Below are 12141 nucleotides of genomic sequence, written 5' to 3' on the forward strand. Positions count from 1 at the left end.
AATCCTTAAAACTCTGTGATATAGTGTTGTAACTATGCACATTTTCTTTTTGTTTCCAAGACAGTCTCTCTCTATAGCCTTGGCTGTTTTGGAACTCCCTCTGTAGACCAGGCTGGCCTCAAATTCTGAGATCTGCCTGCCTCTGCCACCTGAGTGCTAGAATAAAAGGCGTGAGCCCCTAGTTTTTTTTTTTTTTAATGATTTATTTTAATTTTATGTGAATTTTTTTTTTTTTTTTTTGGCTGCATGTACGTGTAAGTGTGTCAAATTCCCTGTAGCTGGAATTACAGATGGTTGTGAGCTGCTGCATAGATGCTGAGACTTGAATCTGAGTTCGCTAGAAGAGCAGCCAGTGCTCTTAACCATTGAGCCATCACTTCAATCCTTTATTCACATTTTCTTAATAAAAACCTGAGTCATAACAAAAAGTGAAACAAACAAAATAACCTTCTCAAATAATCGTGAATCGTTAAAAATATAATAACTTCCCCCAAGGCTATATATTTTATTTTGTAATGTAACTGGAATATAATGTTTGTGTTCTCATTTTGGAGTAATTGAAATGCTATGCTTCGTCTACTGAGTTACACTTTTTATTTGATTCCATGTAGTTCTTTAACTCTATGGAGTTAGAACATGTAAAACAAATGTTTTAGGGAAAAGAGAAGCAGTACCTACAGTGCTTTAAAGCCTCTTATCTTCCAAAAAGGCTGTGGGTAGTAGCCAGAGAAAAAATACTGCAGCACAGTGACATTTCCCAAAAGTGTTTTGCATGTTTTCAAAGAAATAGATGTTAATTGCATTCATTGTAGTGGTATCATTGTTTGGAGAATCAACAGTAAAAAATAAGCCATCTTTCTAAAAGCAATAAAAATTATATGTAGTTATGAGTCTGGGAAAAGCTTTGAAAGGGGACAGGACTTCTCCCTGAATGAAGCATGTAGCAATTTGTAAAGCTGGTAAGGCAGATAGTCCTCAAGAGCAAAAGGTCTGTCCTGAGAGAGCACAGTCATGCCCCAGAGCATCTGAGTCAGGTCAGATTTATCACCATCACAGTGTCAAATGGCCACAGAAAGAATAAACCTAGGAATGCTTTCTTAAATCATAGACACAGATGGATACTTAGTGACAGATGGTTCCTTAAAATCCTTTACACTTTCACTTGTTATGCTATTTCCAAGATTTTATTCTTTCATCAGTTTTGGTAAAAGGTCTCTGCAAAGTTAAAGAATATGTCATTTTACTCTATTTTAAGCAACTGGTTTGTCTTTATTGATACACACATTTCATTGAAATATTAACTGGAGCTAATTTATGTAAATAATTAAAAACCTAAAACCATTTATATGTTTATTGGCCAAATAGATATATTTCTAATAATCATTGTGTAATATTTGCACTGTTTATAAATGTCATTTTCAACATTTCTTCAGGCCTCTCTACTGGTCATTTTGCATGGGCATTTCACTCAGTAGCAGAAGAAGAACTGCTAAATATGTTGCCAGTCATGCAGAAAGATGATCCAACTTGGTCTGAACTGAGAGCAATGGGTGTGGGCTGGTGGGTGCGCAATTCTCGCATCTTACGCAAATGCATAGAAAAAGTAAGTTTTCATTGGGGCATGAGCATAAAATAGTATATTTTGACTATTTGTTTAATGGCATCCTGTCTTCTCTGATATTAGATATTCCATTTTGTTTTAGTAATAGCATCATAGTTTATATTTAATGATGTCAGTACATTGCTTATGTTGGCCTAAATTTCTGAAGTATTTGCAGAGAAAAATATAATAGTTTAGGAGGATGTCTATACCCCTGACACCTCTTCTGTGTATACTCTGCTACTGTAAATGTTTCTATTACTAGTTATATATATATATGCATTGCTTATTTATGTATATATGCTTATTTATGTGCTTATGCTTATTTAAATTTTAACCTAGAAATAGCATCTACTGATCTTGTATATAAATTATTTGTTCATTCCCAAACTATTTCTATAAAAGATTGACTATTTCCAATTGCAGGTAGCCAAAGCAGCCTTTCTTAGGAATAATGATCCTTTAGATGCTGCAATTTTCTACCTTGCAATGAAAAAAAAGGCTGTGATTTGGGGATTATATCGGTAAGTAAAAGATTGCTTCAGAGCTAAAAGTCACTTTTCATTCAGAGTGAACGTATAAAGTAAAACATGTTTTTATTGAATATGTTTTTTTTTTTAATTTTACATGTCGATCCCAGTTCCCTCTACCTCTCCTTCCCTCCCTCCCTCCCTCTTACCATCTCTCCCCCTTATATGCACCCTGACCACCCTCCCCTCCCATCTCCCCACCCCAATTCCACATGTAGGGCAATGCCATCCAGGTGGGGTCATGTAGATCTGTCAAGTCATTTGAAGTAGGGACTAGGACTTCTCTCCTGTCTCTAGGTTAATGCAGTATCCTTCCATGGGGGATGTGTCCTCAAGGTCCTTTAGGTCCTTTTGTGCACCAGGAATACATCCTGGTTCCACTGTATAAGGTTCCACTGGCTGAGACCCATATTCAGGGGGGTCTGAGTCAGTCCCATGCTGGATTCCCAGCTATCAGTCTAGGGGCCCGTGAGCTCCTCCTTGTTCAGGTCAGCTGTCTCTATGTGTTTCTGCAGCCTGGTCTTGTCCTTTCCCTCTGCATCTGGATCCTAGTTCACCTCAGTGTTTAGTTATGGGTGTTTGCTTCTGTTTCCAACAGGTACTAGATGAGGGCTCCATGATGGTGGATAAGTTAGTTGTTGATCTCACTATCTGGGAAGGGCATTTATGGTAGCCTTTCCACAGTTGCTCAAATTGTTAGTTGGCAGCAGTCTTATAGGCCTCTAGACCTTTCTTTAGGTTCAGTTTTCTATTGAATATGTTCTTAGTTGCTTTTCATGTTAAAGGAGATTCTTGGTAAAGGAAAATTTCATGTGTTCCACATTAGAAAAAACCAGATGATATCGTTTCTGTTTGTTTTATCATTCCTCAGTCTAAAATCATGTTTAGTTGTTTGTTTTCTTATTTTCAGGGAGGAAGGGAGTGGAGTAGAAAACAAATTTGTCAAGATGAATTTGCATCAGCATTGGGGAGTTGGATAAAGTAGTGGAGTCTAGGATAAGCATCTGTCCTCTGTTATTGAAGGGCATGGGCCAGAGTGTCCCTGAAACTGCTACTCCTCTAGATGCTGTCATCTCTTTCCTCTCACTTGTCAACAGCATCTAGTTTCCATGATTACCTTTTGTAGATGGTTCTGTTTCAGAATGGCAACCTCTGGGGAAATTTTTGGTATAAATATATGAGTTTTCTAAGAATCTAAGGTTTTTCAGGATTGTTTTCTACCAGATTCCATTGATATTTGATTACCAAAGTCATTTCTGTGGACAGAAGTTTCTGTCCCACCTGGTCCTGTAGCTGTCTTGCTCCAAATAAACACATAGAGGCTTCATTATAAACTGTTTGGCCAGTGGCTGAGGCTTCTTATAGTCTAGCTCTCTTTTAATTATTAACACATAATTATTAATCTATGTATTTCCACATGACTTTATCTTACCAAAGAATGCCCAGGTCTTTGATAGCTACATGGCATCTATCTCTGGCAACTGCTCCCTTCCTTTCCTCTTCCCAGACTTGTCTTAGTCTGGTAGCTCTGTCTATATGTCCTGCCTGGTTATGGGCCAATAAGCATGTATTCATCAACTGATAAGAGAAACATATATTCACAGCATACAGAAGGACATCTTCCATCACGTTTCTAAATATGTAAAAAAAATTATTGATGAGGTTTTAATTTTATACTAGCATAAATGTTAATGTGTAAAAAGTATCTTAATGTAACTATGTATCAGTAAAATTATTCTGCATGAATTTAAAGATTTCTTTTTCTGAGTGTTTCTAATGTAATGTGCGCTTTGCAGTTTGTAAGAGAATTTTTTAAATAACTTGTGAGATTTATGTATAAAAGTAAATGCTTACCTAATCTTATTTTACTGGTAAAGATGCAGATTTATAATGATTTATGAACTGGCAAATGTTTTGTTGTCATTGTTATAACTTTTTGTAACTGAATCTTGTTCTGTAGTGCAGACTGCCTTCAAATTATCCATCTTACTCCTTGAAAGTCCTAACTGTAAAAGAATGATTGCAAAGTAGTATTTTCAAATTTTCATAAATTTTGTTTCTAAATAGATCTCAAAAAGACACCAAAATGACACAGTTTTTTGGACACAATTTTGAGGAAGAGAGGTGGCGTAAAGCAGCTTTGAAAAATGCCTTTTCTTTATTAGGCAAGCAACGGTTTGAACATTCTGCAGCATTTTTTCTTCTAGGTGGTTGCCTCAAAGATGCAATTGAGGTAAATAATTGAACTTACTTTCTTTTTGGGTTTTTGAGACAGCATTTCTGTGTGTAGCTTTGGAGCCTGTCCTGGAGCTTGCTCAGTAGACCAGGCTGGCTTTGAACTAAAAAGATCGGCTGGTGTCTGCCTCCAGAGTACTAGAATTAAAGGCATGTGCCACTACTGCTCAGCTGAACTTTCTTTTTAATTAACATTATTATTTCTTTAAGCAGTTCATTTAAATCTTAATTTTTTTATTTTAATTTGACTAGTAGAAATAATGCAAGACTAAGTACCTAAACTAACTGATGGTATTTCACAGTAGCTTTTACACTTTTACCATTTAGTTGGAGTGATACTTTATAGAACTGATAAAGCAAGTTTTGTAAAATGAGTAATTCATGACTCTACACACTGAAGTATATCTGGCTCTTTTACTTAATGGGCTTGAAGATAAAATATCTTTTTAATTTTAAATTCCAGTCTGCTCTGGTGAATTGAGAAGAGTTGAGATTTAGAGTAAAAATTATAGGTTATACTGTCTAGAGTTATCCATTTTATCAGGTCAAATTATCTTATAAATACATGCTTAGTAGTAACAAATAGATTTGCAGATGTTACAAATGTTAATTTACTAAAGTAGACAATATGCATGCCATTATTGCATTTATTGCTTGTCAGATTTAGAGATTAATAATCCTTATACATTTATGGTAAATAGGTTGAGTTTCTCTTAAAAGCTGACTTTGTTTATTTATAAACAATATTTTTAAGGTATGTCTTGAGAAACTGAATGACATTCAGTTGGCTCTTGTAATAGCAAGACTCTTTGAGTCTGAATTTGATAAGTCTGCAACATACAAATCTATTTTACGCAAAAAAGTTTTGGGAATTGGTTCTTCAATCAATGAACTCAGTTCATCAAACATAAGTGTACATCGTGACCCCTTCCTTCGGAGTATAGCACATTGGATTTTAGAAGATTATAGTGCTGCTTTGGAAACATTAATAAGACAACCATTTACAGAAGATGAAGGTAAGTGGTGCTTCCTAGATTCTAATAAAATCTTGCTAGTGTTTAATAATGCATATTAAATTTTTGGTCTTTGTGACTAAGTGGGGCTTGTTATTTCAAAAAGATAGACCATCTATAGTAAAGAACTTTAGATTTTTGGTTTTTATGAAATAAATATATTGAACATAAATATTACCAGCAGTTGATTTGTAAAAGTTTATAGAGGTAGTAATAATATAAACCCCATTTTTAATATTAGGTTGAGTTGTTATACTTGTTAATCAGTTTTACACTTTTCACAGGAAAAAATATATTCAGTCAAAGAAAGGTGGTGTAAGGGATGTGATAGGAGAACCTTAAACTAATCAAATCCTTGACTCAGTAGCATATAGATTATTTTACATGTACCCTTTAGAACTCTATTTCTGGTTTTGTTTCTAGATTTGTGTGTGTGTGTGTGTGTGTGTGTGTGTGTGTGTGTGTGCGCGCAAATGCACACAACTTCTTTTCTTTTTTTCTTTTCCTTTCCTTTCTTTTTTTTTCTTCTTCTTTTTTTGTTTTGGTTTTGAAAGACAGAACAGACATGGCTGTTCTGGATCTAGCTCTGTAGACCAGGCTAGCCTTGAACTCACATAACCACCTGTCTCTGGAGTGCTGTGATTAAAGGCATGTGTTACCACCACGCCTGACATAAAATGTTCTTACAGCCTACTATAAAGTAAAATTCTTTCAGTGAAGTTGTATAGAAATGGTAGTATTTACTTTTCCAGGAATTTTTTGAACTATATGTGGTAGTTGTACCATTTGTAACAGTAAGTAGAATGGCTTTTGAAAGTTTATAACTTTTTATGTAGCACTATTTAATTAGGAAGTAAGTTTTAATAATAATGAATGATATGATGGATCAAGAATCCTTCTCTAAGTAGATGACCTTTGGGCAAAAGACTGGTTGAAATATGCAAGTTAATCAAAAGAGGTAAGGTGGATAAAGGGTGGTATGTACCAAGAACACATCAAATAAGAAACTCCCAGGGCAACAGTGTGTGTATTTAAATAGAAATGAGGTGGAGAATTTAGGAAAGAGGAGATAGAGATGTGCAAATTCATAGCATATAAATAGTATTTAAGATTATAGCACTTGTATAAGTTTAACTCCTCAGGGGGTATGGTTAGAACATAGTATTTATGGTCACAGAAGACATCATACTGAAGAGGTGTATCCAGGGAATTGAGAGAAAAGAGCTAAAGATTCTATCTGAAGGCGTTATTTCATTTTAAAATACAGTTGTAAAGTGTGTTCTTGTCTATTCAGTGACATAGATTAGTATGGTCTATTATAATTTATCCAAAGACCTAGTCGAGTTTCCTCTGAGAGAAAAGGGATTTTCATACAGTCATAAATTCTCAGTTCACATCCTATGCTTCTCTTGACTTATAAAGTGAACTTTCTTTCAGATCAAGTCATGATGTCAGCCTGTAATCCCATAGTTTTTAATTTCTACAATTATCTAAGAACACATCCACTTTTGTTAAGACGTCATTTTGGATCATCTGACACATTTTCAACGCACATGGCTTTAACAGGAAAAAGTGGACTGGCAGGAACAATTAATCTAAGTGAAAGGAGATTATATTTTACTACTGCCAGTGCTCACTTAAAATCTGGCTGCCCCATGTTGGCTTTGGAAGTATTGTCAAAGATGCCCAAAGTTGTCAAGAAAACAAAACACTTTTGTAGAGCATCTAGTTTTTTCACTAGTAAAGAATCTTCTTCTCCATTACATTCGGGTGAGAGAGAAGATAAGTCTTCTGCTGTTGACTGGTCACAGTCAGTGCTGAATGGTTTTGAATCTTCTTCAGAGGGTTCCTCAGAGAGACAGTCAAACTCCACCTTTTCTTTTGATTGGAGCCAACCAAGTATGGTATTTCAGGATGACTCTTTGGAGTTAAAATGGGATAGTGATAATGATGAGGAAAATGAAGATCCTCCTATTTCAATGAAAGAAATAAAACCTTTGGCAAGAAAAACAGATAAAAAATTAGATGAATTAAGCAGTTACACAGATTCCTTAAGCACACTAGATGAAAGTGATATTTTAAATCCATCTGAAGACATAATTGCTGTTCAACTGAAATTTAGAGCATGTTTAAAGATTCTCACAGTGGAACTTCGTACTTTATCTACGGGCTATGAAATAGATGGTGGGAAATTGCGTTACCAGCTCTACCACTGGCTTGAAAAAGAGGTGGTAGCTCTTCAAAGGACTTGTGACTTTTGCTCAGATGAAGAACAACTGCAGACCACATTGAGTCAAGATACAGGAGAATCTGGATTAAGTGAGGATATTGATGGTTTGCATCACCAAACAAAAGTGAAACAACGGAAAGAAAGTTTCCAGGAAAAAAGACAGTGGCTCTTGAAGTATCAGTCACTCTTGAGAATGTTTCTTAGTTACTGCGTACTTCATGGCTCTCATGGTGGGGGTCTTGCATCTGTGAGAATGGAATTAATTTTACTTTTACAAGAATCTCAGCAGGTATGTAATATTTTTGTTTCATTTCCAGACAAGGTGCCATCATGTAACTCTAGGTAGTCTATAACTCCCTATGTAGACCAGACTGACCTTGACCTCACAGAGATCCTGCCCTCCCCCCCCCACCCCCCCACCCCCGCCTCTGCCTGTACCTCCCAAGTGCTGTGATTAAAGGCATGTGCCTCCCCACTGGCAGGTTTATTGTCTTAATCTGTCAAACATAGAACATGTGCAGGAAAGGAAAGGAAGTAATATAATTATGTTAAAATTTTAAAGCTTTGTTTAAAGAAAAAGATACTGTATGTCTGAAGTAGCTTTTAGTGTTGTGTTTTTGGTTTTAAATGTTAATATTTTATTTTCTTTATTAGTTATTTTAAGCAATGAATCTTTATGTCTATGTCTAGTCATAGTAGAAGTTGGAAGAGTTATGTTCACAGTTGCAGGAAAGATCTTGTCAGATGTTATGACTTGCTTAATTTGTATGAACATAGTCTTATTTATGCTTTCTGAGGTAATGATCTTTACCTTATGGAGGAGTGTTAAGGGTATTACCATTTTAGATACAGCTCTAGAAATATTTACCTCTTCAGGTCATAACAATTTCAGGTGTATGTACTCTGAATGCTTTTATTTTTAATTTTGTAGCTTTTTGAAAGATCCCCCGAATTACTTAAGGAATAAGTTATAAATAAAAATAGTTGTTTAACTTTTTTTCCTCTTTATTTTTAAGGAAACAGCAGAACCAGTATTTCCTAACCCCCTGTCAGAGCAGACTTCAGTGCCTCTTCTCTTTGCTTGTACAGCCAGTGCCAAAACAGTAGTTGCCAATCCATTATTGCACCTTAGTAATCTAACACATGATATTCTACATGCCATAATAAATTTTGATTCACCACCTCACCCTGATAGCCAAAGCAATAAAGTAAGTATGCTTCATTTCAAGCTTTTTCTGTTACCAATGTATATTATTTAGATAAAAGGATGGATTTTGTTGTATCGTTTTTACACATGTATAAAATGTTCAATTGTATTTTCCACATACACTCTCTGTTAGAGCCCTCCTCTTCTTATGTACTCATTCCTTCTCTCCCCGATTTCTTCTTTCCCCAAGTAGGCTTCCTTCTACTTTGAAGTACTTGTTTTTCTGAATTTGGTTTATTTTGCTTCTTATGAGTATTTTCAGTTTGATTTTAAGCTTTTAATTTATTTACACAGAATGATAAAATGAAGATACAAATGTTTCAAACAAAACAAATTAGAACAATAGTATTCATTGTATTAACAGTTGCTGCTTACAGAATCTGATTATAGGCTAGACTTACTGTGTCTTGTAGGATACTTGAGCTCTTTTTTCAGTTCAATGTGTCAATCTTCAATAGCCTCATTACCATGAAAAAACTGGGCTGGAGATGTGACTTAGTTGTTAAAGACACTTACTACCAAACCTGAGTGCCTACATTGGATGCTTTGTATCTACAAGGTAGAAGGAAACAGATTACTCCAAATTGTACAAGTTGTTCTTGTCCTCTATATCCACACCAAGACACACACAATAAACACAATTAAAAGTCTAATACACCCACTTAAGTATATATGTGTGTGTGTATGAGTTCTCACAAGCCACTGCACACATGGAGGTCAGAATACATTTGCAGGAGTCAGGTCTTTCTTTCTACCATGTGAGTTCTGGAAATCTAACTAATATCAGGTGTAGTGACAGGTGCAACCCATGGAGCCATCTTTCTGGTCCTTCTTAAGTTTATAAAGGATAGCATGCTTTCAATGGGTGGAATACTATATTTTTTAAAGGACAGAGCTTAATATTTTGGTGTAAAAGCACTCACAGGTAGCTGAATTATTCCCATGACAATACTAAGCTAAACATTTTAAAAATAATGTTGAGTATCTTGTTACCTGTCCTCTGAAGGATAACAAAATTATCTGCTAAAAGTTTGAATTCCTAAGTTTGTTCCAGATTTTTTGAATCTTCTCTGAGAGTGGCTCAGGAATAAGTTTGTTACTAAGAAACTTAGAACTTCTTTAAAATAAACCAATCATATGATTGTTAATGTAATTAATCAAACAAGCTTCCTTTCCATCTCACTGTACTTTGTCTTCTGTTGAAACTATAATTCATCTTTCCTGTCTTGAGATTCCCATAATGACTGAGTTTAATTGATAGTTTTGGTGTATCCCTTGGGTTGTTTTGTTTTGTTTTGTTTTGTTTTTCTGATGTCATCTTAAGATTCCTGATACCTCCCAGGTTATGATACAATACTAGTTTGGTTTTCTTCTCTCCTGATAGTAGACTCTCCTTCCACAATTTTACCCTCTTTAGTATGCTTAACTTTTACAATTTATTGGGTTCCCGCCCCCACTTCTTTCCTGTGTTACTCTATAGTAGAAATCCCTAAAGTACATACTATATAATTTGAAATTTAATTCCTGAAAACTGCTCATTTTTAACAAACTGCATTCCTTTTTTAATTTGTTACTTTATTTTATTATACATATATTTTAATGTATTTTGTGTGTGTACACGCGCATTTGTGTGTGCATGTATATGTGTATGTATGCATACATGCACCTACCTTGAATGCTACAATTTACATGTTAGAGGACAACTCTAAGGAATCACTTCTTTGTGGGCCCCAGGGAGCAAAGTCAGGCTTGTTGGAAAATTCTTTACCTGTTAAGCTATCTTGCTGGCCTGTTAATATTAATTAAAGGAATCCATGCTGTATCATATTAGCTTTGCCTTCTTAAGTACCTGTTGCTGCTTAAAAACTATCCTGAAATATGACTGGCTTTAGTTTCATTCTGTCAGTTGACTTGTCATTTCTTTTTCCTTTGTTTGTTTTGTTTTGTTTTGAGCCAACCTGGCTATTCTCTGAACTCTTTCATTTATTTTTTATCCTTCTGGTGTGTAACTAGATTCTAGGTGATAAAGCCCCATTTATTTTCTTGTGACTGACAGATTTGACTTTATGTGTCTTATCCTCCAGCAGGCAAGCCAAATGCATTCAACTGGTCTTTTCATAGAAATAGAAACAATAGGATGTATGAAGAATGCAATGGAATAGGAAAGGAGGAAGAGGAAAGGAATTGTTTATAAGCAGTTGTCATATGTCACTGTCTTAGTTACGATTCATTGTAGTGATAGCTTATAAAAGAAAAGCATTATGTTGGAGGCTTGCTTACAGTTTCAGAGTGTTAGTCTGTGATCATTATGGCATGACCTATGGTGGCTGGCAGACATGGGGCTGGAGCATTAGTTGAGAGCTTATATCTTTATCCATAAGCACGAAGCAGAGAAAGACAGGGCTTGGCATGGGCCTTTGAAACCTCAAAGCACACCCCAGTGACAGACTTTCTCCAAGAAGACCACACCTCCAAATACTTCTTGAACAGTCCACCAACTGGGAACCAAACATCAAAATATATTAGCCTACAGTAGTCATTCTCATCTAAGCCACCACAGTGACTGTGACAGTTGAGGTTGCTCAAGGATTTACGCATAGTAAACTGGTGAAGAAAAACTGACCTTATAGTTCTTGTCCAGGTTCAAAGCTTAAAAGTTCTGTTCCAAAGGTAAATAGCTTGATATTCAAGAAGAGCTCATGTTTCAGTTAGACCCTGAAGAGGGGGAAAGGAGGGTGAGGACAAAAAGCAAGTGTTGCTTCTTACCCTTTTTCCTATTAAGTCTCCCAGTCTACTGGTAAATGAGAGGCTAATCTGTTTTAACTAGACTACTTATTTCAGATATTCTTGTCTTCTAGAAATACTCTTGAGAGTCACTCAGAGTAACTTTATCCAAGTGTTTGTGTATCTCATAGCCTAGTAGCACTTTGTTACACAAAAGGTTCAGGGATTTAAGAGCAACAGGAGTAGAATTTGCCTTTTAAGTTGTAAGCTCGGGGTTCACACCTTTCTTCTGTTCATGGGTCAAATCAAAGGCCAGTGAATAGAGAAATAGATGCAAATCCTATACTGGAATGATACTACCAGTATTGTTTATCATATTTGTATTCTGCCAGCTTCAGTATATGATATTTTTTTAAAAAGGGAAATGTGGTGACTTTTTTTTTTTTTTTTTTTTTTTTTTTATGGTCTAACAAATAAAGCTTGCCAGAGAAGATCAGAGTGCAAAGCTAGCCAATATAGGTCAGGCAGTGGTGGCACATACCTTTAATCCCAGCAGCCACACTAGTTAGCTATAGAGGCCAAGCAGTGGTACAGGTGCACAC

General features: G+C 35.6%; 1 protein-coding gene across 5 annotated transcripts in view; it reads left to right on the forward strand.

Moving 5' to 3' along the window:
* The window catches only part of Dmxl1 (Dmx like 1), a 135517-nt gene that overhangs the window by 70301 nt on the left and 53075 nt on the right, over positions 1-12141 (forward strand). For all 5 annotated transcript variants that reach the window (XM_051200966.1, XM_051200968.1, XM_051200967.1 and 2 more), the window contains exons 20-25: positions 1434-1603; positions 2027-2124; positions 4198-4363; positions 5120-5381; positions 6816-7897; positions 8625-8816. In XM_051200966.1, coding sequence (XP_051056923.1) covers positions 1434-1603; positions 2027-2124; positions 4198-4363; positions 5120-5381; positions 6816-7897; positions 8625-8816 — 1970 coding nt within the window. The remainder of the gene's footprint in view (positions 1-1433; positions 1604-2026; positions 2125-4197; positions 4364-5119; positions 5382-6815; positions 7898-8624; positions 8817-12141) is intronic.

This window comes from Phodopus roborovskii, unplaced genomic scaffold (assembly GCF_943737965.1).
Source record: "Phodopus roborovskii unplaced genomic scaffold, PHOROB, whole genome shotgun sequence".
Lineage (NCBI taxonomy): Eukaryota > Metazoa > Chordata > Mammalia > Rodentia > Cricetidae > Phodopus > Phodopus roborovskii.